The following is a 27662-nucleotide window of genomic DNA, read 5'->3' on the forward strand; positions in this document are numbered from 1 at the left end:
AATACATACAATTGACCACAGACATGAAAAATAGGCTCTTTACTTTATTGATAATCAAAAAATAAAGAAAATCAATGCAAAGACTGAAAAAGGCAGGCAGTGACAGATACTGATGAACAAATCTCAAGACCAAATATAAAATGGTTAACGTTTTTATTGTAAATTCAGGTATTCCGTAATTTGAGCCTACATTCCATATGAGTTGGAAAGAAATATAAATACGTTTAAACTATAACAAAAATATGCAGTCTGAAGTAGGTGTGCTGAAGTTCTCAGTGACAGATTTCAGGCTTCAAGCCGTCTCAAGAGAGGGGAAATGGCATGCCTCAACTGACTTGAGAAAGCACAAGGTTGACGACAGGGTGGCAATGCCCCTGTCAGTAGATAGTCCACAATAGTCCACTTTCCTCTGCATAAACGATGTGGCACACAAGAGTACTGAATCAGATCTGGGAGGAAAAGCAGAGATGCATTAATCTGTGTTGTCCGTACCTGACCCAAAAGCAGCCAATGGGGCCCCAATGCATTAAGCTACAGTAGGTGTAAATGCAAGGTAGCCAGATCCGACCGTTATCAGATCATACGTGGTCCAATCACAGGGCACATGTTAATGCCAGGTGTTAATGGGTCTAAGACAAAGCATTCAAGCAACATGGATAGAGTGTCCCTACAAAACACTTCACTAAATGTTGTTATATACTTTCAATTGATCAAGCATAACTGTTACCCATGGATGGCTTTCTCTGTCACTCGCACCAGGAAATCTCAACTTACATCATCAATGTCCTCGTCGTCATCTCCAATGTCATCAAACTGAATGTCTTCATCATCTCCAGGTCCAAACTGATCAGTTTCATTAATTTTAGCTGAAAAGTTACAAGACATATTCCCCATTAATCAACATACACTTTAAACAAATACTCTTACCCTGAGGCACTATCAGACAATGCATTGAGTTAGGGCTGAACGAAAGGATGAATACGACACCCCTGACTTTGCCCACTCTCGGTCAGGGAAGTTTCCTTGGACAAAACTGATGTGAGATGGAGGTTCCAGATACTCACCATGCTCTGGTAGCTCCCCATAGGCCTTTAGACTCCTGGCCTCGTCTGCGTTGTACTTCAGGATAACGTCAGCTTTGTTGTCCTACAAGAAAGAAATGGACACCATTGAACATTCTAAGAGACTCTTCAAACCTTGGGACTTTTCACCATAACTCATATCAAAATGATAGCTGAAAAACATTGTTCTACCTGGTAATCTCTGAGTCCCACCAGGATGATGTCAGAAGCGTTGATCCAAACCTATCATGAGACAAAGAGCAAGAGGAGAACAGCAATTACATTTTCAGCAATGACAGCTAGAACTGTAATACTGCCAGCAAAGGCATGGGAAACAGTCCAGATGGAAGCATAATGCAACCCAAAGCATGATGTAACTGGTGTGTAAAGGAATCCAGTTTCAAAATGACATTGGTTTATCAGTCAATAAAAGCTTTTTATTTATTGTGAAGAAAACTCATCCTTCCAAATTGTCACAGATGTATTACTTTACAAAATTAACTAACAAAGATAGAAACTTTACAAAAATAAAAACATGGTGGACGTTGTGACTGGAAGCACTAATGCCATTCATTAAAATTACCTTTTTACGTAGCTTTCCTCGGATGTGACATAGTCGCTTGACTCCATCAAAGCACATTGCTTCCAACCGTCCATTGCCCAACATCTTTATCACCTGTGCATATTCTACATTAGGACACAGAAGAACAGACATTTAGCATAGGGAACTGTCAACCCATGGGAGACGGCATTCAAATATACCCTAAATCTCTGAACTGTCCACTACACAAGAGCATGTTTAATTTTGTTCAGGCTTGCTTACAAGCTTGGTAACTACAAACCACAGACTTGAGGGCTACAAGTTGAAACGACGCAAGATTGATTGTGATCCATGAGGTCAAAGTATAACCACGACTCACCTTGTCCATCCTCTTTGAAAACCAGCTCTCTCTTCTCTGACTCGTTCTCATTCTTACCACGTCGCCGATTCTTTCCTCCTTTACCTGAAATTAGAAGGGCAAAGCAGGGTTGAGTTTGAGTGAGTGCCTGTGTGTGTGTGTACACTCTTAGAACAAAGGGTTAGAAAAGGGTTCTTCTGCTGTCCATGTGGAACACCCTTTTTGGCACCATGTAGAACCCTCTGTGGAAAGAGGGTTCGACCCAAAAGGGTTCTCCCACAGGAACATTGTTGGGAATGAGAGAGAGGAGGGTGTTCACCCACTCTGAGAGACAGGCTTTGGTGATAATTTCCCTTCCTAATGTATTTCTCTAACATGTTATTAACATTTAATCGAAAAAGTTGGATTTCGTAACCTAATGTTGACAGAACGGTGCCGCTGTCTTGCAACAACTTTTGACGATTTACATGTAGTGGTGGTCGTCTTCAAAGTTGTTTCCGCGGGTCACAAAATGCTAAATAAGCATGACACGAATTTTATTAAATGTGAAAGGCTCCGTTGATATTGTTTTTGTGAGAAATCTTCGTGTGAGGCTGTCAGGCAACCTAGTAATGCAAATTACAGTAATAGCCTTGCGTGAATTTGTTGGGATGCTATTTTATTCTATGATGGCCTCCATTGATTTAGTCAGCCTAATTCTGGCCATCCTCCAAGGGTAAACACTCCAATAACTTTTGAAAGGATTATGATAGAGACATGCGGTTTGGATTATTGGCTTTCTTATAGGTTTATCTAGACAATTAACATTATTTTACTCATTCATTGGTCAAAATATGTATTTTTGATTGAACACCCAGAGAGACAGATGTTTAGTTTACCATGACAATATCAACTAAGCCAACGGAATTGCTAGCCCAATCAACACTGACACATAAACCTCCTCTCTAAATGAGAGATGTGACGAATAAAGACTAGAGGCACGGGCTAAACAAGCCGGCAAGCAAGCTAGCTAGCTTAGCTATACTAGCTAGCTTAGCTATACTAGCTAACTAGCTTTACTAGCTAGCTAGCTAATGACACTGGCGCAACGTGACACATTATAGACAGAACCAAGGGAGACAATCCAACTAGCTGACAGCAATATTTCATATATTTACTTCACATCGCTCACGCAGGTTATCATGTTAACTAGTTTTTGCTGCCTTATTAAATATTCTCGGTGCCTTCTTGGGTCACGTTGCCAAGCATGGGGGCCGGGTGTAGCTAAAGTAGCTAATCTATTTTACTACCACTATCTGGCATAAACTTCAACACTGAAATGCTTGAGTAGCTTACCTTTATTCTTCGGCATGTTCCTAAACAAGCAGACGTTGCTAGCTAACCCAGGCTGGTTTGGTCCCTATCGAATTTAGTGTTATGAAAATAGATGGGACACACGTCTGTGACGATGTCGCACTCTTCACAAGTTAGCAACAGAGCGTGTAAGCTGAGCTTTCTCTTCCTGTGTATGCCTTGCCCGACTCATGGGCTCCGTTCGAATACTTAAAATGCGTCCTTCTTTCCGACCTTCCTTCGTTAATAAAATGACTGATCTGATCGTGTGACATCAGAGATTATTACTTGAAGAAAGGAAAGATGCCGTTTTAATATATTCGTAGAAGGAGGGCATTCTAAAAGAAAAATAAAGAACAATATTCAACTAGAAAAAGAAGTTCCAGAAGAAACATTGTGGGCTTGCAAATTATTATTTTAGTAGCAGATAAAGATGGTTTGATTGATGGTTTGGATGGATGGGTGGGTGGTTGGATGGATGGATGGGTGGGTGGTTGGATGGATGGATGGATGGATGGATGAATTGATATAGATCGATTGATGAGAGAGGGGAGGGAGAGATAGATCAATAATTAAGAGGTTAATCAGTATGGGTTATACTGAGTGAAGCAGTAGGTAGGTGGCTAGGTAGTTGAAAATGCTTTTCATTGGAACCACTGTTAATTTATGCAATTTAAAAAGCCTTAAAGTTTAAAAAGTCTAAATAGTGTAAAAAATCTGAATAGTCAGTCTACACATTTTAAAGTTCAATTGAGGTGTCAAGCTTAAAAGAATGAGATATATATTTACTTTTCCCCATTCAGACCAAATGGCCATATTAATTAAAATTATTTCAGGAAAATCGAGTACAGCTCAAAAAGTATAAATGGTATGAAAACGTTTTTTTTCAAGCAAGTCAAGCTACACAAGTCTGATAATTTAAAAGTTGATTTGAAGTTAACCGCTTAAGCGGTTTAGGCTGTGCATGCAGCAGATTTCATGCAAATTTGAGTAAAGGTCAAAAAGTGTTATAGTACTAACACATTTGAATGAAAGCCTTCACATTTTAAAGGTGAATTGGGGTGCCAAGCTCACATTTTGGCACATTTTACAGTTGAAATGGTGTTCATAGCTTAAAAGGTATAAGGTCAGCAGTAGTTCAAAAATTGCATCTTTTGGTTTCCATATACCTCCATGTTAAAAAGTGCACTTTCAAGTTTGTAACATTGAAAAAGTTTAACCAAACCAAAGCAAAAGTCATAGCAACGCGAGTTAGACCTCTCGGCACGTTTTAAAGTTGGATTGATGTGAATAGCTTAAACATTGTAGGAGTAGCAGGTGGAAGAATCGTAATAATGATAATAAGTATGTCGAAGAACAATAGTTGGACTTGCTTGAAGCAAGCCCACCTAATTATGACGTGAATTAATAGGATATTCACCAATACAGAAAGTTAGAAGTCTGATGGTTTTCAGTGGATGAATGAAAGAATAATTACTGTAGGCCATTTATCATTGATTGGATATTAATTTTTATTCATAACAAGAACTTTTTTTTTTTCATTTAAGGTATCAAAAGAAGCCGCAGTCGTTTACCTGGACCACAGACAATTTGCTTGTTAAAAGATGAAGGCCACGAAAGATGCCAGAGCACCTCCATTGTATTCCATGTTAGCCTACATTTCTACAGCAGCTTCTTGGATAGCCCTTCACCTTTCCCATTAAAACAAGTAAAACTAGCCTTACATACCATTGGCTTCATCAGTCATGCACACCAAATAGAAAATGTCTGTTCATCCACATATACAAAAATACATTCTTATTTGTCTCTTAAAATTTGACTAGAAAAGTAATCTTAATTGCTATAAGTATATCCCTTGTTCACATATTTCCCTTTTTAATCATAATATGGACACACAGATAGAAAGACTGAATAAAGCAAGAGAACCCTTACTGACCCCTAGGGCCCTGTCCCAACACAAAGATCTGAGAAGAAAGTGCAGTAGATACCTGGAGTGAGGGAGGTGGTTACCACACACTTTCTCCCCCATGTTCAACAGTCTCAGTGAGCTCTGATTGTTGTAGAATTTGGGGATTTGTCAGAATGTGATGAGGTTGCTTCGAGGCAGGAGGAACTCAAACTAGGTTTTAATCATCTTGCACTCCATGCAACCATAAGAATCATAATTCCAACACTCTCCAAACCCTGCATCTCCCAGTGCTGAACTGAATCTCTGTATAAACATAGACCTAAAGGAAACCCGTATACATTTGTTGATATCTAAGTAAATATCTCTAATTTTCATATGATAATATATACAGTCACAAACTTTTAAAAAGTTAAGTAACACTTGATTGGGAGGCAGTAATGATTGTACAAGCAAAGACTTTGTCATTTCTCTCAGTGTTAGTTACAGTTCTTTTTGGTTTTACACACTGTTCCTTTAACACAGTGCCAGTCGGAAGTCATCCTCATGCACTGGTAGAATTACTTGGGTGAGATGGTCGTGTGGGACGGGTCACAGGGCCGTGGAGGTCAACTTCTTCACTCCTCTTCGTTGAGCTAATGTGGAGCGCCCCACGGGGTCCAGCACAGGGGGCACATTCATGTTCAGGGCAGAGTAAGTGGCTGCCATTGCACCCTAAATGGGGTGAGAGGGAACAGACTTTCACTTATATCGTCAATTACTGAGTTGGAGTCAAAATAGAGTTTTGTGCACTGATTAGTGGGGTGTAGGTTTGAGGAAACAACAGGTTTCAGCGATACCTTGACCAGATGTGGGGCGTCGTGTCTGTTTAGCTGGTACTTGGGTAACTGGTCCTTGTGTACAATCCAGGGGTGACGCAATACCTGGGCCGCAGTCAATCTCTGGTGGGGATCCACATGCAGCATCTTGGACACCAGGTCCTAAGGGCAACAAGGTCAAAGTTCAGAGCTCCTTATCGTGTATAACTCTTCTATTTACATAAAATACAAATATGGAGCGCTGAAAATAAAATCCAAAGTTCAAGGACAAGCCTTCCCGTAAGCAACTACTCTAACACCGTCTAATTCCACAGTGAAGAAAACTCTACTCAACACTCTGTAACTTACATTTAATTATAACACTCTGTAACTTAAATAACTCCGTAATTTTACATTTATGGCATTTAGCAGACGCCTTTATCCAAAGCGACTTACAACAAATACATTCGTTTAAGTAAGTGAATCATCTATCCATCAGTACAACCGTAACCGTAACTGTACTCTGTGTGTGTTACAGTCTGCCTGACAGATGTTCCAGACCCACCTTGGCCTCGGTTGAGACTGAGTTCCAATAGCCGCCAGTCAGAGAGAACTTTCCACTACCAACGCGAGCCAAGATCTCCTCTGGCGTGTCCTCTGGTCCATTGGCAAAAGGGGTACACCTAAGTGTCATGGGAAACACATACTTGAAGTACTCATTGATTATGAATACAATTAGTTTGTTCATCACAATTTTTTTTGTTAATATCATATTTTCATGAACATAATTCACCGATCATGACTCAAAAGACAAATCAGCTGCTTTCTTATGAGTAGACTCAACTTACCCTGTAAGCATAGTGTAAAGCAGCACTCCCAGACTCCAGATATCACAAGCTGCATCATAGCCCTGTTTCTTCAGCACCTAATAAAAGCAAGTATTGGACATTGGGTTAGAGAATATCACATGCATGTGCAAGGTACTGCTCAATTACATCTAGATGTGACAACAGTTGAAATATTTACAAAAACAGACTAATTATTCTAAAGCTGACCAATATCTGCATAAACTACTACAATTTAATAAAACGAACAAGCAGACAACATTACGATTATATGACTGGGATCTTCGTCACGTTCATCAGATCCCCCCCTATGGAATCATGTTTGTCTGTTTGCACGTCATAATAAATTAAAGTAGTACCATAGAGTGGCAGACATTTCTTCAGAAACATACAATGCAATATAGAGGGCAACAAAGTTGTACGATATAGAGGAAAAGACACCTCAGGGGCAACAAAGTTGTACGATATAGAGGAAAAGACACCTCAGGGGCAACAAAGTTGGCAGTGTAGCAGGGAGTCATCAGGAGGCCGTTCTCTGCCCTCAGCTGTTTGGCGAAGCCAAAGTCACAGATGCGGATAGACTCTGGGTTTCCAGACTCATCCACATAGAGTATATTACTGGGCTTTAGGTCCCTGTGAACCACCTGAGCAGGGGGAGACATAATCAATCAATCAGTAGGGGGAGTCATATTTCATGGGATGGCTAACAGAATCATACCTATCAACTGTAAAAAGGTGTAAACATGGCAAAGGCTGTGGTATAGTGTATAGTGTATAGTGCTGTGGTATAGTGTATAGTGCTGTGGTATAGTGTATAGTGCTGTGGTATAGTGTATAGTGCTGTGGTATAGTGTAGTGACACATAGTGACATACACACTGGGACACAATCTCTAGGGTATATTACAGTGATGGTGAAGGCTTACCCCCTGTACATGCAGGTACTCCACAGTTTTGGTGATGGTGTGGAGAACTGCACTGGCCTCCCTCTCAGAGAAGAACTTCTGTCTGAGAATCTTATCCAGCAGCTCTCCTCCTTTCATCAGCTCTGTCACCAGGTACGCCGAGCGCCCGTCGTCATACACCTGCAGTTCAACATAGCACATTACCTCACACTGTCTCACAGAGAGGTCCTCACATAGACATACAGTGCCTTCGGAAAGTATTCAGACCCCATCACTTTTTTTTCTATATTTAAATTTTAATAAATACTGAAATTTTCAAAATGTGTTTCGCTTTGTCATTCTGGGGTATTGTGTCTGAATTCTTGTAATTTAATCCATTTTAAATTCAGTCAAAAACACAGCAAAATGTGGAAAAAGTGAAGGGGTCTGAATACTTTCCGAAGGCACTGTATACGGCTCAAACTCAAAACAGTGCAGGCTCAGTTGTAAGCTGCCTTGCTGTAATAATGACTCACATCTTTGAGAGTGATGATGTTAGGGTGCTGTCCATAGCGCAGAAGGATCTCCACCTCCTCTGTTGGGTCCCTCTTGGCCTTACTAATGATCTGGAAATGGCATCAGTTACAACAGTTACTCACATGCTTCTGAGATTGAGTAACTGAGTGAGGAATTGATAGTATTTTGGGGCAGCGGTACTGTACTCACCTTTACAGCGTACTCCATACTGTTGCTCTTCTGAACACAGCGTTTGCAAATGGAATAAGAGCCAACACCGATGTCCTCCTTCACATGGTAGGCATCGCTGAACTGCACCGTGTTTCTGTGGAGCTGCTAGAGAGAGAGAGAGAGAGAGAGTGAGAGAGAGAGAGAGAGTCACATTCATAAACGCTTACAAAACTCTTATTTCCCCACACCCACAAACCAAATTCCAAATGAATGTGTGTTAGTACCTGTGCTATGGAGGTCATGTTAGTACACTGTGATGGATGACTCTCCTCCTCTGGGTCAATGGCAACAAAGCTGAAGCCTCTGAACAGCTGGTGGGCATTAGCACTCGGGGGAACGCCAGGAGAGTCTGTGAGAACCAACACAAAGCTATCATATAATTCCTGCTAAGCCCTTTGATAATACATACATTCATGAGGCTGTTTATTACTTAATTGAAATGCAATAATCTGATCTACCATGTGGAGTTTTTGCAGTAAACTCTGAATCGAAGTAGATGGTGTCATCAGGTCTCCCACTAGCAGGTTTAAAGGGAGGTTGGATTTCTCTCCTGAATAGTTTCTATAAGCATGCCAAGACAAATAGATTAACATGAAAATAAAGCCAACTACAGTATGTACAGTTCAAATACACAAGCCAAATCCTAACTTGAGATCCACGTGCATAACTCAATGTTAGGTGCAAATCTCTACTTGACCTCAATTTGTGATTTAGGTGAGTTACGCATGCAAATCTCAAGTTAGGATTCAACCCAAAGATAATCAACAGTACACATGGACACAGACACATCAATGTGAAAACTTACATTCCAGTCAATAGTAGAAAAAAAGGGATGTCTCTTAATCTCTTCCACTCCATCTGGACCCGCCCCTGTGAACGTCAATACCACACACATTACTTGAGGGCAGCTCTAACATGTAATACACTAGGGCTGCAGTTGCTCCAGCATTCTGTAGGTTCGATGCATGTTTTCAGTTTAAAAATCTATTTAAGTAATGGCACCAAATACCATGTTGTAATGATAGAGATTACCTAGTCTGTTGCCTGGGTTGCGTTTGAATAGATTACGCAAGAGAGACTGGGCCTCGTTGCTCAGGAACTGTGGCATTCCCAGCTTGGCTCTACAGTACAGACAAAAACATTGGAATTTAAATGGAATATTGAGGACACAGTTTTATGTATAATCATTTTAATGGCTTTATAAAACAGACTCACTTCAGTATCATGGTCATGGTTTCCTTCCGATCCTTCCCTTGGAAAGGTAGTGTTCCAGTGAGCATCTCAAACTAGGAAAAAATCAAAAAATAATTTAGAATCACATCCATTCAGTGACAACTCACTGTTAGCCTTTGGAAACATTGGTCCATTCTGTCAAGTATTTCAACACACATCAAGGAGCGAAAAAGTATCAGACACTCAGAGAAGGGAGGTTCACTGTGTCCCATCTACCCTTTGACCCAGGTCCCTCTCACCATGAGCACGCCATAGGACCACCAGTCAGCGCTGTGGGTGTGTCCTCTGCGATTCACAACCTCCGGTGCCATGTACTCAACTGTCCCGCAGAAAGAGTAGGCCTTGTTCTCATGATCAATGGACTCTTTACTCAGTCCAAAATCTGGAACAAACAAAGGACGGCAAAATCAAGTCAAGCTGAAATTTGTGACGACTCTCAAGAGTCCTTATACGCCTTGTCTCATGCATGCTCAATGTTGAATACTAAGCTCAACAATGAGAAACAGTAGAGTGGCTGAGTCAGTCTGAGTGTGAATATGAAATATGAAACATGAATATGCAATAGGTGCAGGGGATTACTCACCAGTGAGTTTTATATGGCCCTCCTCATCCAACAGGATGCTGAAAGGACGAGCTCAGTCAGGAAAACAGCATCCACCAGCAGACACGCTACTATAGTATAGTATAGTAAGCTAAAACATGTAATCTATAATGTAATATTCATAGTGAGATTATGTATTTTCCTGTATTTTCCAGGTTGCTAATAGGAAAATAGGGACCAACACAAGAAGACAGGGCTCTAAGACTGACATACGGTATATCCCACCCTAACATAAAGTCTACGGTTTAAAGCTCCCTCTGGGTGATATTCATTGCATTAGTGCGATAGGTACTTTTCAGGTTTAAGGTCTCTGTAGATGATTCCCAAGCCATGCAGGTGGTCCAGGGCCAGAGCTAGCTCTGCCAGGTAGATCTTCACATCCTCCTCTGTGAACATCACCTGTGTGATGAGAAGAGGACTGGTAAACACAACACAACCACAAACACGCACAGTGCTTGGGCTAACGTACACCCAATCCAAATGTTGGTAGGTAAGAATTTAAGGATTCATTAATTATAGAATTCTCTTCACCTCTTTGGACAGACGTGTGAACAGATCTCCACCCCTGAGGAAGTCCAGAATCAGGTAGAGCTTCCCCTCTGTCTGGAAGGCTGTGAAAAACCAATATGTTACATTTTAATTATCACAAAGGAATTTTGTTGACATCAGACGAAATATGACAGGTTAATCAGATGAGTCCAAGTGAGTTTCGGTGCATCTGATCTCTCACCGTAGTGCATTCGGACGATGAACGGATGGTTCACCTCCACCAGGATGTCTCGCTCCATCTTTGTTCTGACCCTATCTCGCACTGGTGATACACAGATACAGTATGCTCATTAAAACAAATTCACACACACACACTAATATATATTAGTAAACTATAGTCCCATATTGATGCAAGAAAGACATTCGCTGAATACAAATTCACCAAATCACTGCAGACTGTAGTGTACCTTTCAAGGTGGCTTTTTTCAGCACCTTCATAGCATAGAGCTGCCCAGAATCAGGACCTGTTATTTTCTTTACAAGAAACACCTGAACAGACACAGAGAGAGAGAGAGAGAGAGGGAGAGAGATATTAGTAAGGTCCCTAATAATAGCGAGCAAACAAAAGTATGATAATACATCATATGCATCATTAATACAAGCCCACGACTTCTATACATTTAATCTAGCACACTTTTAGTTACCTTCCCAAAGGAGCCCTGTCCCAGGACCTTGCGGAGTTCAAACTGCCGAGGATCAGCCCTCTCTGAGCCCTCTTTCACAAGGTGTGTGATACTGATCTCCTTCACGGAGCCCTCATCCTGAGAGAGAGAGAGAGGAGAGACATGGTCAGACCATTCAGAGCCAGGCGCGGCTCAGCCATGAGAGAGTAGAACACAGCTAGCGGTACAACAATACACTTGAGAAATCTGTAAACAAACCCACTACATGCCAGAACTGACACAAACAAACACGCACACAAACCACAGACCCGTAGAGAATCAACTATATACAAGGTAAACCAATGAGTCACAAAATTCAAAAGCACTGATGTAAAACCCTGCGAAGAGGCAACTGTGTTAGCCTTCTACACTCTGTGCCTTTCTCTGCACTAGAGCAGAGAGACAGATGGGTTACTGTGGGAGGACGCAGAAATAAACTCCTATGCTTTCCCACCCTAACACCACACCACACCACACCACAACACACCACACCCACGTACAGCACCCGAGCTCTCGGTGAAGTCCTTCTTTGGCCCATGTTCTGCCAAATCTCCCATCCCTTCTTCTGGGCCAGCAGAGCCACTCTCCCTGTGTCAGAGCGGCTGCAGTGTGAGAGACTACTGTTCTCTACTCAGATCAGCCGGGGGAGGGAGCACATTGACTGACAGCAGGCAACCGGTTGCCATGCCGCCAACAACACCCCCTCCCACTGCATCAGAGGAGGTGTGGAGGAGGATGACTAAAGACACAGCATGCTCGCTCTCTCGATTTTGACTGTCGCTCTCATGCTCTATTGCTACCCCCTCACCTTCTTTCTAATCATTTCGCTTGTGTTTTACTTCAACCCTGCACTTTCCATATTAATTCATACTACTTTGCATTGTTGTGGAAGGGTGCCTTAATGTAGTGTAAGGGAGCTAGAGAACCTACAGATGTCTCTCTCACTCACTCACTCACTCACACACACACACACACACACACACACACACACACACACACACACACACACACACACACACACACACACACACACACACACAGTGAGACAAAGACAAGACAGGAAGGGGGAGCCTTTTTTTAAAACGTACTGTACATGCAGTGTCATCATCCCCCATGGAGTCTTCCATAATCTGTAAAACAAAGGAGAAAGCACTCAGGGTATATCTACACACACGCACACGCTCATTTTCAGATTACGAGCTCGTGCGATTTTGATAAACTGCATGCATCCATATAGAAAACTATTTCTATATTTGTACACGTTAGACAGCACAAGACGTCCAAGGACTGTGTTTTGAATGGCGTATAATTGCATACTTTTTTCAATAGTTTGTGCAACAAATGGCTATTGTTACAATGTATCCGGTTCCCTTGTGGCAGGACAGCTGATATCACAGTTACAATCAGTTTTGGCAAAACTAAAATAAGTTCCTGAAATGATGCTCTACGCAAAAAGTTGTTGGAATGTGACAGGAGAGCCCTCCTATCATTACCACTGTCAAGTGTCTCTACATTTTACCTCGCTTTCCGAAGTCCCCAAGGCCATTTTCTGCCAAGGGTCCGCAAGCTGTGCCAAGGGCATCTTCGACAGGAGTTGAGTTGCTGTTGCGCTTGAAGTGCCTTGATGTTGTCGAGGGTGGAATATCGCTAACAAAAGTGTTTATTGTGGAGTGCCCCTTTTCAACAGGATGAACAAAAAAGTGCAATGTAGCAAATGCGATCGCAACTGTAGCTAGGTATAAACAACTTGTTTACTTCTTAACACTGTTTTCTTGAAACTCCCATTTTTAACACTTTTCCGCAACAAAACCAATCACTTCCGTTCTCTCAATATGGCGCCGTGGCTCGGGTTTACCTGTCTGTCAAAACGAGGCTGAGGAATTCGTCATGTATACGTAATATGATGGGCGGGACAAGCAGGGACTAGAGACCACCCTAAAGGCAGAGCACAGACAGGTGATTAGGCGGGTGAAAAAAGACAAAGGTTAGTACATGAGTCACTGGTGATATGCAATTGTAAGTGCGAGATATGAAGAAGTAATGTTTACCAAGGGCAAACAACATCAGGCCTACTCCAACCCGCGTTAATAGAAACCCCACTGTATGACATTCTGCCTTCCTTTATCCTTACCTTTTAGACCAGTAGGCCTATTTATAGATTAGTCGACAGTCAGCAGCTCAATGATGTGCAGTGTTTATGTGAACAAATTCTCAATGGCATGGGCGAATAAGTGAATTAAATCAAATAAATTGGGGTCAGGATGGCCGAGCGGTCTAAGGCGCTGCGTTCAGGTCGCAGTCTCCTCTGGAGGCGTGGGTTCGAATCCCACTTCTGACAAGATTTTTATTACTCGGTCACGGCTTTTCACTGTCCTGGCTGGTGGAACAAATTCTCAATGGCATGGGCGAATAAGTTAATTAAGTCGAATAAGTTAATTAAGTCAGATAAGTTAAGGTCAGGATGGCCGAGCGGTCTAAGGCGCTGCGTTCAGGTCGCAGTCTCCTCTGGAGGCGTGGGTTCGAATCCCACTTCTGACAAGATTTTTATTACTCGGTCACGGCTTTTCACTGTCCTGGCTGGTGGAACAAATTCTCAATGGCATGGGCGAATAAGTTAATTAAGTCGAATAAGTTAATTAAGTCAAATAAGTTAAGGTCAGGATGGCCGAGCGGTCTAAGGCGCTGCGTTCAGGTCGCAGTCTCCCCTGGAGGCGTGGGTTCGAATCCCACTTCTGACAAGGTTTTTATTACTCGGTCACGGCTTTTCACTGTCCTGGCTGGTGGAACAAATTCTCACTGCTGAATCACTACCTATCTTCCGCCGTATATTGAAGACCCATCTCTTCTGGCAACATCTTAACTGTCCCTCCTAAAGACCTCTTCATCCCCACTACCCCCCTGTACAAGCTTCTCTCCGGTAAAAAAATAAGGTAATTCTTGTGACTGCCAATAGCCCCAGGTCCTACCATAGATTACTTTTTCTTATGATGACTGATGGATAGATGATTCACTTACTTAAACAAATGTATTTGTTGTAAGTCGCTTTGGATAAAGGCATCTGCTAAATGCCATAAATGTAAGTTAAAATAACTAAAAGCTTATGCCTATCAACTCAAATTAATCTCAAAATGATGTCACACACAAACAAAAAGACGCAGACACAGAAATAAAGTCAAACAGATATCCTAATATATCTTTCAAATATTTATTTGTTTTGACAGACTGTACAAAGACAATCACCGGCAGACAAGCATCTCCTGATGTTTTCGCCTCAGAGTGAATAGGACAGTGTAGTATAGAGCCCCCCTTATCAACCCTACCCATAATACACTGTAACAGTAACTAAGAATCCCAGAAGAGGCATTTCCCATTCCTATTTGAAGTTGAAGATTGAACACACTTTTTTTTTTACAAAAGCACATTCTCAGCAATAAATAAATTGAATTGAAAACTGGCTGATAACTAAAATCTTTTCAGGGAAATAGAGGGAATGGGAAATACAATTTAGATTACAAAGTAACCACATAAGAGGGGGGGGTACAGTAAAAAGAACAGACAGTGAAGGTATTTAGGCCAGCAGTTACGCTTTGTATGATTTGAAGAACCCCTCCCTGTTAAGTGTAGTGTCATGTCCCTAGTCAGCCTTCGTCCATGTGGATCTGCAGCGCTTTTGTTTTGCGCTATGAAGAGCCACAACCAAGAGACTTGACAGTCATATTCATCTTTCAAACACAGGCACAGGTTTGGTTTGGCAAGATAACAACATTATGTAAATCCCTTTATTTAATATACCATTTAAGTTATATATTTGAATAAAAAAAAAAATACATGAAAAGGAATAACCTGCCATGTTGATATGGACAATGGTCCTTATTGTCCAGTGAAATGGTCAATGAGCCTCCTCTTAGTTTTTTTTGTTGCGTTTAAGTGACCTTGCAACAGATGAAAAAAAGAGTTTGACATGGGTATTACCAGTAGCAGTGAACTATGTCCAATTAAGTATGAACTCCACCGGCCAGGTACTATCTTTTTAGGTGCTGAGTGTTCGGGTTAAGGCCCAGGCTGTGGGCAAATGGAACATAAATGGATGATGCGTGTTATTGTTGTTGGCATAAGGGTGGTGTATGTGTGTGTGTGTGTGTGTGTGTGTGTGTATGTGTGTATGTATGTATGTGTGTGTGTGTGTGTGTGTGTGTGTTGGGGGGCCATTGAGATGAAAGTCCATGGAGGCCCTTGGCTGAGGGGGAGATGGTGATGTAAGCCAGGACTAACGTGTGCGTTGGAGGGGGGGGGCGGGGCTGGGGGACAGAAGAGTGGGCCGAGAAAGCCTTTAGCTGATAGACTTGAGCTTGGTCCATGGATTGGTGCCACGCACCTCCATGGGTGGCTCGCTTTTGAAGATGTGGTTACACAGATCGTCCAGTGGAGGCTCAGGGTCTGTGGTGGCAAACTGTGCGGCATCTTCAATCTCCTTCCTCACCTCAATGTCAATCTCCTACAAACAAGCATAAAGGACCAGGGGTGATTGGTGGTCACCAATTTCTACTTCAATGAGCCATATTAAATGGTAACAAATACCTTTACAACAGTAAAAAGCGTGCTACAAGTGTAGTGCAATGTTACCTTGAGCTCCTCCACGCTGGCCATGTTGTTGCTGAGCATGCGGTCCTTCAGCATGGAGATGGGATCACTCTTGCTGCGGACCTCCTGGATCTCCTCACGTGTGCGGTAGCTGAGGCAGGGGACAGAGCGGGGCAGGGGGTCAGGGGTCAGGGGTCATAGTCACTATGGCGGGTATGAGAGAGCAGGGAGGAGGCTACTAGTGGGGGAAACAGCAGGGTGCAGGGGCAGCAAGGTTGTGCAGATATGAAAGCACATTATTATAGAAGTATATGATTATATATAATAGCATATTAAATACATGAAATAATAGAATAGTATATGAAATCCTCAAGTCAGCATTGGTCTCTCAAAATACACAGATGTGACAATAATTATGTCAATGACAACAGTCATCAACAACAGTAGTTGATATTAATAACAAAGATATGGATATTTACCTGACCCCAGGATCACTCATACTGTGCCCGTGGTAACGGTAGGTCTGCAGCTCCATGAGAATAGGGCCCTAAACCCAGGTGGGGAAGAAACAACACAGTCTCATCGACTTCAAAAAAAGAAACAAGACATAAAATCAACCGCCTTACACACTGAAAGCTTGATGCTCACCTTTCCAGCTCGGCAGTGATCAGCTGCAAACTTGGTGGCCTCTCTAACACACAGGACGTCCATCCCATCCACCTGGATACAGACAGGTTGTGTCAGATTAAGAATGATATTGGTGAGAGCAAGGGTGAGTGTTGAGTCTGCATATCTCAGAATATATATATTTTTTTTTTTATCTTTGTGTGTGATATATGTTTTTTGTATTCTCTGTGGGCAAGGACCAAATGATCAATGGCCCCATGTGGGATAATGAAGCTGTTGATGTTGAATTGTATTGTGGTGGAGTGCCCTACCCTGAGGCCAGGGATGTAGTCTCCTCTTTTGTAGTAGTCAGTGCTGGCAGAAGAGCGCTCTACTGAGGTGCCCATGCCATATTTGTTGTTCTCACAGATGAAGATGATGGGCAACTTCCAGAGAGACGCCATGTTGTACGACTCGAAGATCTGACCCTGTGGAATGCATTTAAATTCAGTGAGCCTTCCTCAGCAGGACAATCAGGATTGGGTCGGAACTTGAAATCAAATCTTTCAGTGTAATAATCATATTTTCATGTAAATCTCCCATTGACATCAATGCACAAATTAGATAAAAGTCAAAGTAAAAAAAAGTCTGTGGCAGAGCAGAGAAGCTCCTTTAGCAACAGACTACTACAACCACGTTGCACTAAGGAGCGCTATAGGAGATCTTTTCTGCCTGCCGCAATAAGACTGTACAACTCCTCCTCCGGCTGGGAGTCAGGCTGGTGGGTGTTAAATCATACTGGACTGTTCCTACTGTATGTAATGTTTCAGATTTTATTCCATTCAGTCACTTTAGTTTGTTGTTGTTTGGTTGTTTGTAATGTGAGCTGCTGTAACGCCTTAATTTCCCCTCGGGGATCAATAAAGTACCCATCTATTTATCTAACACACATTCAGAATAAACTTGTTATTAATATGAGAGCAAACGTATGTCACACCTGGTTGGCGGCTCCATCACCATAGAGGCTGACACACAACTGGTTATTTTCCAGGTACTTGCAGGCAAGGGCTATACCAGCTCCCAGAGGTACCTGAGGAATATATACACAGGGGTTATAAGGTTAAAAAATTTTCACCACAATGCCATGGTGTGAAAACACATGTATGGCTTTTTGGAATTACCTGAGCTCCCACAATACCATTTCCTCCATAGAAGTTTTTAGTGTACATGTGCATAGAGCCTCCCTTGCCCTTGGCAATGCCTCCTCTACGACCTGAGAGACAGCAAATGAAGAGAAGAGAAATTGGAAGGAAAAGACCAGGAGGGAAATAGGTTAGTTCAAATAGATTGAAAAATAATTTTTTGATTATGTATTCAGTATTATGTATTCATAATATAATGAATTGATTATGAATTCAGTGACTAGTCACTTCTCCCATTTGCCTGTGTGCACTCACCAGTGAGCTCAGCCATGATCTGCCTGACGGTCCCACCCCTTGTGAAGGTGTAGCCATGGGCCCGGTACGCCGTGATCAGATGATCTGACAGGGTGATACCCCCCTCAATGCCAACCGCGCAAGCTTCCTATGATGAAAACACCGAATCTTTGTTGTTCTATTTGCAAGCAATGTCTAAATTATGTGTGTGTGTGTGTGTGTGAGAGAGAGAGAGAGAGAGAGAGAGACTCTGCATATACAGTACGTGTGTACGTCTTCATGTTGGACTGAATGCGTGTTGATAAAACTTTCCGTAAGGGAGTGACTGTGTGCTAACCTGGCCGTCGTACAAGTGACAAAAGCCTCTGATGATCTTCTGCTTGTAGAGCTGATCTGCCTTCAGCTCCATACGCCTCATGGTCTGCATGGTCCGGTAGTACTTCAGCCCTTCCTCACGGGTCAGAGTTGCCGTCAAGGCCGGGGCCTCTTCCAGGCGGTGGATGTCACATTTCTACAAGAGGAAAACATCAATCACAACTTAATAGTTAGTTAACTGTGTAAGAATGATGCAGTCAAAACATTCACCATGAAGTATGAATGTAATCTTACCTTTATGTCAAATGAGGCCTGGGGTGTGAAGTCAGCATATGTGCGTGTGGACACCACGACTCTGGCCCCCTGAAATAAAAGACACAACACTTAGCAAAATGTCCCCTGAAAGCATAAACGAAAGGAGACATGACAGAAATAACAACTACGAGACAATTTTTTTTTCATAACATAAAAATCAACTGTGCAAGACTTGTAGCTAAGCAAGCCAGGAGAGGCAGCACAAAAGCATGTAACAATCCACAGTACCAGCTACCCTGTACACTCCCTGCAGACAACCAGCAAGGAAACGATCACAAAACCCTTGAACTAATAAGAATGCCTCATTGACTGAAAAGACCTTCACTTCAGAAAATCAAAATGTGAATGATGGAAAGTGAAGGAGAAAGGGGGGGGGGAAACAATATGTATTTCTGTGTCACAGACCAAGGATGGGAGAGTTCATTTTAGTTTGGGCAGGTTGCATATTCAAACCCTATTGGGGAACTCAGCGATCATGGTATGAAGTGTGAGAAAACAGACACCTTGTAGCACCTGTATTACAAGAGAGGGTCATGCAGAGTTCGGTAAAAGCATGTGTGGGGAGGGGGGGGAAGGGTGTAAGATATGGAGGGGCTGCCAGTACTCACAGCAAGCTGTGACTCTGGTAAAGGAGTGTCTTCAGTCAAGCTGAGGGTGTTCTTGGGGCGTTGAAGCAATGTTATATCAGTGCTCTGGCTCCTCACCGACAGCTGAGGCTCAGATATGGAAGAGTCAGGAGCGTCTGTGTTAATACTTAGGTCTGGTTCTGAGAGGTCTAGTCCCTGAGCAGGTTGTTCTGTGCCAACAGGCAATTCTGGTGGTGTTAATTCTAGAGTTAATGGGTCAGTGTTCGCTGCTGATTCCCTCAAATTCTGTTCTGTTGGAGGCACTCGTAAAGTTGATTCTGGGATCTGAGGGTCCAGAATGATGCCTGACTGTTCGGGTGAGTTAGATTCAGGAATAGGTAGGTTTGTACTCACAAATGGTTCTGATAACATGAATTCTGAAACAATAGGGCCAGTATATAGTAAGGGTTCTGCTTCCCTCAGGTCTATGATGGGCTCATCAGTGGTTACTAGAGGCACTTGTAAAGTTGATTCTGAAATTTGAGGGTCAAGAACAATGACTGACTGTTCAGAGGAGTTAGAATCAGATGGTTCTGAAACAATAGGGCAAGTATCTAAGAGGGGTTCTGGTGAGGTTGTAGTGTATGACTCTAATGAGGACAATTCTGTTATAAGCGGGTCAGTTTCTACAACAGGTTGTAGTGATGTTAGATCTGCGAGTGGTTTGTCAGTGTCAAACGACTCCTCTTCTGGTTTACTGATAAAGGCAGGGGATGGATCGACTATGGTAGGCTCTGGGGGTGCTTCCTCAGGTATTAGTCTGCTGTTAATAATTGTAATTTCAGGGGTAAGTCCAACATTGTGGTCTGGTTGGGTAACCGTTAGATCAGTCTTTGGTCTGTTGATCTTGTCTACCAGAGGACTGTGTGAGACTATGTGTGAGACTAGGCCTATGTGTGAGCCTGCATCTGGCCTGTTGGGTCGTAGTGCTGGTTCTGGGTCTGGCGGTGACGTTATATCAGCATACTCGCCCTGGACAGCCAGCAACTGCAAAACGGCCCTGCGCATGGAGTACTGGGGAGAGAAGAGCCAGGCAGATAAGTCACTACAAAGCCTAGAGGTGAAAAAGTTCCCACATTACCCACTCAAGGGTAAAGTAACAGCAGGTAATAACTCCTTGATCCAAACCACTGATCGAGGCTACTGTCTTTACACCAAATCATTCCTCTCCCATTTAACCATCACCTGGGGATTAGGCTCCGAGTCAACCTACTGTATCTACACATATCTGCCCCTGGGCAAGATTGAGAGAAAATTGGAGAAGGTCTAAAATCCGTCGAAAACAACTGCAAAAACATGACAACTCAATCTAACCTACATAAATAGACATCAGAAACTCATCTCTAATCTGACCACAGTCACCACATTAATTAAGATTATATCTTAATTAAGTCACCAACCAAACTGCTTTCCACTCACAACATAGTTGAGACACAAAATAGCGTATTGACCAAACACTTTGAAAACAGCAGTCACAAATTTTGCACTATAAACTAGGCCTTTTAACCTCTGATACCACTGCAGTAACAAAATGTGATGAAACTACTGTCGGCTTGATATAAGGGAATTGTGTGTGTGTGTGTGTGTGTGTGTGTGTGTGTGTGAGCAGTAGATTAATGGTTCTAGTCTATAGTCAACCTATCAAACAGCCAAAAACATAAGGGTTTGATTAGCAGATAGCAAAGCATGATTGCTTGAAGATAATTGAGAAACAGTGGCGATGGTAAATGCATAAAAGTTGCACAAAGAGGCAGTAAATGGACATAAAAGAAAAGCTAAAAGGATGTATTGATTGTCTTTGTCAACTCACAACATTGGGCAGTGGAAGTATGGCACATGCCATGTAGAAGGAAAAAGCTGTTAAACAAAGGACATTGTGTCATCGCCTGTCAAACTCCAGTAAACCCACATCTTACCTCTGACACAACCTGGGCTCCCTATCAGGCAGCCAATGGGAGAGAAAACCAGAGAGGGGAAGAGTGAGAGAACACTAGTAGAGAGGGACAGGCTAGACATCAATGGATAGGAGATAGATAGCCTACATTTCTACTGCTTAAATGATAGCCTAAGACCGAAAATCTCTTGTCTACAATGTTCCTGTTCACAAACACAGAAGTGATTATGACAGGGAGCAATAATGTTGAAAACCCTGATTTATTAGAAATGACAATTCTGTGCCATAAAGGTCTGACTTGCTAATAAAATATATTTAATAAAATAAAATAAAAAAGCATACTGGCATTACGACTGCCAATGGCCCCTGGTGTGAGCATTGATTACTTTGTCTTATGATGACTGTTGGATAGATAATTCACTTACTTAAACAAATGTATTGTTGTAAGTCGCTTTGGATAAAGGCGTCTGCTAACTGCCATAAATGTAAAATGTAAATGTAACTTGTCATCCACGGTGTCCGGCTTTGCAAATTTGAATGAATGATTATAATTCATTGAACTCAATTTGAACATTCATTAAAGGCATCCATGCCAGGTATGCCTACAAATCAGTGATGCAATCTTTCCTCTGTGATGACCTTCCCTATTTATTACACAGGTGATATTTTGTTATATTGACACTTAATATCCAATTCAGTGATGACTGAAAATGATCCTAATGGCACTGTTACAAAACACTTTCAATAAGCTACGACAGCAAGAACGCTCGTCTAGAATCGCCCCATTCTGCCTATATTTGCAAACGTTAGCTATCTTGCAAGCTAACACAGTAAAGTGATGGGTTTCGGATGAGGTGAGGTCAGGACATCTTATGTTGACGAGTTTACTAAACATGATTTTCCAGCTTGGATCCTAAATTGCAGAATATAGACTTAAAAACGTCCTGTAACAGATCAAATTCATGATGGCTAAGCTAATGTGAGTACAGCTTACGACCGAGGCCTTGCTGTGTCTGACAAGGTCAGAACGCAACTGGTCTCGTTTGGAAAAATGAGATGACATGACACGTTATAGATCACAAAAAAAACGATCTTCTGTCAAGATGTAAACTAACATACATAAGCTTTACTTACATTTCTGCTTGCGCTACCCCTCAGCACGTTGGAGATAATCGTCAGCATCTTTTGCATGCTACTTCTTGGCCACCGATCTGCGGTACGTTTCTCTCCAGTCCGTCCTTCCTGTCAAAACACCGAACGTCGACGAGAGATGACGAAATCCCTAGTGCACGAGCTCCGAGATAGGGCACGAGTGCTTAGAGTGCTGGTGCACGAGCTTGGATCTTGGTGGGATATTTCCAGTTGGTATTTATTTCTGCTACAAAGACAGATATGCAGGCTCGTTGGCGTCTGTTGACAGAGTATATCTGCCAGTTGTGATAAGGGGACAAAGTACACACAATAAATTATTACAAGTGCTAAAATGCCTAGCTGGTCCAATTCTTACAAATACATAATGTCTTCATTTTCCTTTCCCTCCCTGTTATGATCAATAGCAAAATAAGAAACATAAGGTGCAAAAGGAATTAATAAAACAACAATGTCACATTGCTCTTATTAACCCAATCATATGCCAGAGACAGACACACTATGGTAAACGTTTTAGCTAGATCTAGCTCTCGGCCATGAAGGGATCTCAAAAGACTTTCTTCGATTCCTTGCATCATCTTTGCCTCCTTCTAAAAAGGCATTAGAAGATAAGATTTAAGGTTCCTTCAATCGTGCATTTCTCCTCCAATGATTTTATCTACGGGCGAGGATGCGACATGAGGAACCATAACGAGGAGTCGAGGAAAGACTTTTGGGAATCGCCCCATAACCAAGAAGCTGCGTGTGCACGCTAAAAAAGCGTCCACTCTTGCTGCATTTGTAGTTCTTCCTGCAAGAATACGTGCTTTTAGCAAGACAGAATAATGGACGTCATGCTTCATAATAAGATGGTGAAAGACATTTTAAGTGTCTTTTGCACACTTTGTCTTGTTACCAAGTTTGTCTCGGCAGCTCAAGAAAGTTCTAATGGGAGAACGGACCAAGAATGTTATAACTACGCGGGAGGACACGTCTATCCTGGAGAGGCTTTCCGTGTGCCCGTGTCTGATCATTCCCTGCACCTCAGCAAGGCAAAGAGTGGGTTTGTCTCCTGCATAATAGTTTAGTACTGCATTCTCGCACTAGTAAATGCTATTTGAGAGTAAATTGAAACGTAGCTACACAACAGCCATTGCAGTGCATGCAGTAAGTGGCACCGACCTTGGTTCAGATATGACATCGTGAAATTAGCCACAGCTAATTATGCTTCCGCACTGCTTGCCCGGTAATGGTCTATTATCTCTGCATTTTTATAAGCAAAATGCTGTGAGCAATGAGTTGGAAGGAGTTAGAGAGAGAATGTCCTACTGTTTTCCATATTAAACATGTATTGTAGATTTGGACACGTCATGCAAGAAAAACTTGGCTCCAACTATCGTATCCAGTTCCAAGCGCGCGCCACACTTACCAATTTGTAAATTCAGTGGCTTCCTACCCTCACACCTTCCCATTCATAATTTGTATCCATTGTAATTAATTTATCTCAAGGTATCCACCAAATTACCAAGGAGGGTGAAGATAAGGTTTCTTCTGTGGTTTTATTTTCACATACCATATGCTTTCAAATCAATAGATGAAGAAGAGGAGATAGGAGGTAGCGTTTTTAGACTGAGGTCACCGTGAGCCTGCACATGGCACCAACTCTACCAATATCATAAACACAGCTTACCATTATCAATACCAAGAAATACCACACATTGTTGGCCAAGCATACCAAATGTTTAGGTTCTGGGGTATTGGTATATATTGACATTTGGGACGTAGGCCTAGTAGAGTTTTTTTCCTTCATTTTCTTTTTGCCCTGGAAAGTGATTTTATATGCTATACTTTGAACATCATTAAATGTGTTTTCAATTTTTCTTATCTTTCTTTTCTTCTTATTGTGCAGTTTCAAAGCCTGCACCTCTCTGGGAAGGGACAGCTGTCATTGATGGTGAATTCAAGGATTTGAAACTGTCTGACTACAAAGGAAAATATCTAGTTTTCTTCTTTTACCCCCTGGACTTGTGAGTACCAACTCAGGCTGGTTTATATCCTAAAACTAAAACTATATTACTGTTAGTTAGTATGAGAAACTAGATAGAGATGAAATCTGTCTTACTCTTTTACCAGATTGTGAACCAGATATTGTGTTGTGTTATACTAGTATTGCTGTATACCATATAACCATAATGTAAGGAAAATGCAATATACAGTACCCACCGTAATTATTCGGACAGTTAAGCATTATTTCTTCTTTTGACTCTATATTCCAAAAGTTTGGATTTGAAATCAAACAATGTACACAAATACCCTCAAATAAAAGCTGAGAATCTATACTAATTGTTTGATTTTAAATGCAAACTTTTGGAGTATAGTCAAAAGAAGGAAAAAAAAGCTTCACTGTCTCAGTAATTACGGAGGGCACTCAGTTCTCATTTAACTAACGACAATTCTGTGCCCCTGCAGCACATTTGTCTGCCCCACTGAGATCATTGCGTTCAGTAATCGTGCCCATGAGTTCCGTGCAATCAATGCAGAGGTTGTTGCCTGCTCTGTCGACTCACAATTCACCCATCTGGCCTGGTAAGATTAAAATAATCACACCCCATTTCAGTTTAAAATAATGGTATTTAACTTGCATGTCACAGGGTATGAACCACACAAGGTATTCCCCCTCTCCTCTCTTGTTTATATTTACAGGATCAACACACCCAAGAAAGAGGGTGGACTTGGACCAATGAAAATCCCCCTGCTGTCTGATCTTACACACCAGATTGCCAAAGACTATGGAGTCTATCTGGAGGACCAGGGACACACACTCAGGTATAGTACACACACATGCGCACATCCACAGGGGCATGTGAACTATTTCAAGAAAAGGGGGCCCAGTGTTGAAATGTATAAACCTAGTTGTTAAACCTAATCATTGTGAGAAGAATATTTATTTGACTGTTAATATAAAGAATAAGACAATTTACTGAGTTTTGAAGCAGGGAAAGATCATGCAGTTTAGAAGTGAAGCAAACTTGTTGTCATTCCGGTTCTCAGGGGCCTCTTCATCATCGATGACAAGGGCATCCTGAGGCAGATCACCATGAATGACCTCCCTGTTGGGCGATCTGTAGACGAGACCCTGAGGCTGGTCCAGGCCTTCCAGTACACTGACAAACATGGGGAAGGTACAGTTCACCCCTAAAACATACAAACAAAAACACATATTTCACATGCACAATCACTTATACTTATTGTGTTGCACACACATATATCCATAACATAACAAATTAAATTCATCACCAAAAGTCACGCATGAACTAATGAAAAAGATACAGACCATACATAATGGCACTTTAAAGTTTTCAAAGCTTTTAAATTAAGATTACTTATATCATTGAGTTATAACTGTTCTCTTTACAAACCCTTTATAACATAAACATTGTAAAGTGTTGGGGAAAAAAAGCTTGCTTCCTTAAAAAACAATCAAATTGTATCTGATTATGATGTTATATTTGTATTGCCTGTGGTTTGTGTGTAACTTACTGTAAATTATTACTCTTGTTCAGTGTGCCCAGCAGGATGGAAGCCAGGAAGTGACACGGTGAGTCTCACAGGGCTGCTTGTGTGTGCGTGTCTGTGTGCCTGTGCATGTGTTTTGTTGTTTGTGTGACTTCTATCATAGACAACTGCTTGCACACTAACACTGTATTTCACTCCACAGATAATTCCAGACCCGTCGGGCAAACTGAAGTATTTTGACAAGCTGAACTGAACTGTCTCGTTTTCCCAGCCTGCAAAAGCCATTTCTCTGAACACTTCGGTTGAAGCTCAGAATAAAAACAGTTTTGATAATTTGCTCTCTGTCTCATTATTTTAGGAATGTAACAGCATGTTTGCTACAAATTAATATAATCATATCCCATGTTCCAGTGATTTCAATTCTTGACTTTTTTGACCACAGGGCATCTTGTATGATGCCACAATCAACAAAGAGATCAACAACAGGCAAGAAGCTACACAACTGACTACTCAATGGAAAATAATGCTTCAAAGGACAGCTGTTCTTCCTAGATTAGTATGTATTTTAGTTTAATGGAAAATTAAATACTCATTAGTATGAGTATGTATTTTCTTCAAACGTCTCCATCTGCAGTAACCGATGCCGTTAGTGGAAAGCAAAAGCTACAGTTCAGATTGACAGGATAGACACTGTCATTGTTACATTTTGGTCAAAAAGTAAAGTGGACCCTACAGTGATTCGTTCGTTCATTGTGACACATTTAGACAGGAAACAGGAAAGTAGTTGGCCCATGGCAACAAAGACACTAGAGGGAGGTGTTTGTGCAATTTTGACGGAAATTGGGTGAATGATGCGTCTTGCCATGGAGATCCAACATTAGCACAGGGTACTATGGTAAACAAGTGAAATTCAGACATGACACTGATTGGCCGTGGGGGACAACATGTTTACTGTCGACTGAACTTCATGGTGAACCCTAAAGTAACACTTAACTTCAGGAACGTGTCATTTACAAAGTGGTCACTCAAGGTTCACCGGTTCTTGTATCTGTTTTTGCTGAAGTGGAAAATGTCTGCATTGCTGAAGTTTGGGAACTGAATCTTGGTGGTTACAGTGAAGAGCCGCATACCTCCTCTCCTTATGTAGGCTAAAGTGTAAAGGCCTTTAATAACTGATGGATAGATGATTCACTTACCGAAACAAATGTATTTGTTGTAAGTCGCTTTGGATAAAGGCGTCTGCTAAATGGCATAAATGAAATGAACTTCCTGGCACTTCCAATAAACTCTGAGATATGCAGTAACCAAAGTTACCCAATCAGTACCCAGTAGCCTAACCCTACTGCTGTTAATAGTCAATGGGTTAAGATAAGATTAGATTGAAATTTACCAATTACAATAATGTTGGATAAGATGATTGTATAATGGGCATGATTGTATATGTACAATCATGCATGGTAGGGTTTTTGTAAATTGTATATTATGTGTAGCTTATCTATTTATGCCAGACCAATTTCATTTAAATGAACTTTAGGAAAAGGAGATGAAGAGCCATCAACTAGAGCATTGAAATATTGAGGGTCTCCTGTCATTTCAAGATCATGCAGACAGTACAAAATGGCTCAACAGTGTCTGTTTCTTGGCTACAACAAATAAGGGCATGTTTGCGTCCTGATATCATGCCTGCACCAAAACCTGTCTTACTGGCTGCTCTATGACCTCTCAGTCAGA

The 27662-nt window shown here is 41.7% G+C and overlaps 4 protein-coding genes across 8 annotated transcripts; 1 reads left to right on the forward strand and 3 right to left on the reverse strand.

Moving 5' to 3' along the window:
* Positions 1–136: 136 nt before the first annotated feature.
* Positions 137–3453, reverse strand: LOC310801502 (eukaryotic translation initiation factor 1A, X-chromosomal-like). The gene is made up of 7 exons (XM_083665557.1): positions 3296–3453; positions 1982–2065; positions 1645–1748; positions 1254–1304; positions 1065–1146; positions 775–866; positions 137–449 (listed from the first exon to the last, which is right to left on the reverse strand). Exons 1-7 carry the CDS (start codon positions 3309–3311, stop codon positions 444–446), a joined length of 435 nt encoding a protein of 144 aa, XP_083521683.1. The 5' UTR covers positions 3312–3453; the 3' UTR covers positions 137–443.
* A 1331-nt stretch (positions 3454–4784) lies between these two features.
* LOC310801126 (ribosomal protein S6 kinase alpha-3-like) lies at positions 4785–13329 on the reverse strand. Of its 2 annotated transcripts, none has more exons than XM_083665115.1 (22): positions 13034–13329; positions 12603–12644; positions 11497–11613; positions 11260–11341; positions 11034–11114; positions 10835–10914; positions 10596–10702; positions 10286–10323; positions 9942–10084; positions 9685–9755; positions 9502–9590; positions 9275–9339; positions 8928–9030; positions 8694–8818; positions 8449–8571; positions 8259–8348; positions 7765–7923; positions 7323–7484; positions 6844–6920; positions 6561–6678; positions 6038–6178; positions 4785–5912 (listed from the first exon to the last, which is right to left on the reverse strand). In XM_083665115.1, exons 1-22 carry the CDS (start codon positions 13094–13096, stop codon positions 5790–5792), a joined length of 2199 nt encoding a protein of 732 aa, XP_083521241.1. In that variant the 5' UTR covers positions 13097–13329; the 3' UTR covers positions 4785–5789. The 2 variants fall into 2 exon arrangements, with proteins under 2 accessions (XP_083521241.1, XP_083521240.1); XM_083665114.1 differs by having other exon boundaries at positions 8449–8574.
* Positions 13330–14681: 1352 nt separating this feature from the next.
* Positions 14682–22542, reverse strand: pdha1a (pyruvate dehydrogenase E1 subunit alpha 1a). Of its 4 annotated transcripts, XM_083664933.1 has the most exons (13): positions 22422–22529; positions 21310–21330; positions 19376–20407; positions 18747–18815; positions 18475–18648; positions 18159–18285; positions 17883–17974; positions 17699–17791; positions 17034–17189; positions 16744–16815; positions 16575–16642; positions 16138–16246; positions 14682–16009 (listed from the first exon to the last, which is right to left on the reverse strand). In XM_083664933.1, exons 1-13 carry the CDS (start codon positions 22476–22478, stop codon positions 15845–15847), a joined length of 2235 nt encoding a protein of 744 aa, XP_083521059.1. In that variant the 5' UTR covers positions 22479–22529; the 3' UTR covers positions 14682–15844. The 4 variants fall into 4 exon arrangements, with proteins under 4 accessions (XP_083521059.1, XP_083521060.1, XP_083521061.1 ...); XM_083664934.1 differs by lacking the exon at positions 19376–20407 and having other exon boundaries at positions 22422–22539; XM_083664935.1 differs by lacking the exons at positions 19376–20407; positions 21310–21330 and having other exon boundaries at positions 22422–22542.
* A 640-nt stretch (positions 22543–23182) lies between these two features.
* prdx4 (peroxiredoxin 4) lies at positions 23183–26264 on the forward strand. Its single transcript, XM_083688268.1, has 7 exons — positions 23183–23474; positions 24325–24442; positions 24885–25001; positions 25119–25241; positions 25467–25597; positions 25979–26013; positions 26134–26264. The coding sequence occupies exons 1-7, from the start codon at positions 23261–23263 to the stop codon at positions 26182–26184; spliced, it is 789 nt and encodes a 262-aa protein (XP_083544394.1). The 5' UTR covers positions 23183–23260; the 3' UTR covers positions 26185–26264.
* Positions 26265–27662: the final 1398 nt, after the last annotated feature.

The sequence above is a fragment of the Argentina silus genome (genome assembly GCF_951799395.1).
Source record: "Argentina silus genome assembly, chromosome: 2".
Taxonomy (NCBI): Eukaryota; Metazoa; Chordata; class Actinopteri; order Argentiniformes; family Argentinidae; genus Argentina; species Argentina silus.

Bases quoted from the DNA above. Each gene is read 5' to 3' on its own strand.
- LOC310801502 (XM_083665557.1), bottom strand. The intron at 1,749-1,981 runs GTGAGTCGTGGT...GTCCTAATGTAG, and splicing joins TTTCAAAGAGGATGGACAAG to AATATGCACAGGTGATAAAG. The intron at 1,305-1,644 runs GTAATTTTAATG...GTCTCATGATAG, and splicing joins GAGGAAAGCTACGTAAAAAG to GTTTGGATCAACGCTTCTGA.
- LOC310801126 (XM_083665114.1), bottom strand. From the start codon at position 13,096: ATGCCCTTGGCACAGCTTGCGGACCCTTGGCAGAAAATGGCCTTGGGG. The intron at 11,342-11,496 runs GTAACTAAAAGT...GTGTCTGTTCAG, and splicing joins GACAGGGCTCCTTTGGGAAG to GTGTTTCTTGTAAAGAAAAT. The intron at 6,921-7,322 runs GTGTCTTTTCCT...TGCTTTTATTAG, and splicing joins CCAACTTTGTTGCCCCTGAG to GTGCTGAAGAAACAGGGCTA.
- pdha1a (XM_083664933.1), bottom strand. From the start codon at position 22,478: ATGCAAAAGATGCTGACGATTATCTCCAACGTGCTGAGGGGTAGCGCA. The intron at 20,408-21,309 runs GTAAGATGTGGG...TTCTCTCCCCAG, and splicing joins GAGCCCAGGTTGTGTCAGAG to TACTCCATGCGCAGGGCCGT. The intron at 16,816-17,033 runs GTAGGGCACTCC...GTCTGTATCCAG, and splicing joins ACTACATCCCTGGCCTCAGG to GTGGATGGGATGGACGTCCT.
- prdx4 (XM_083688268.1), top strand. From the start codon at position 23,261: ATGGACGTCATGCTTCATAATAAGATGGTGAAAGACATTTTAAGTGTC. The intron at 24,443-24,884 runs GTGAGTACCAAC...GTGCCCCTGCAG, and splicing joins TTCTTTTACCCCCTGGACTT to CACATTTGTCTGCCCCACTG. The intron at 25,242-25,466 runs GTATAGTACACA...TCCGGTTCTCAG, and splicing joins GACCAGGGACACACACTCAG to GGGCCTCTTCATCATCGATG.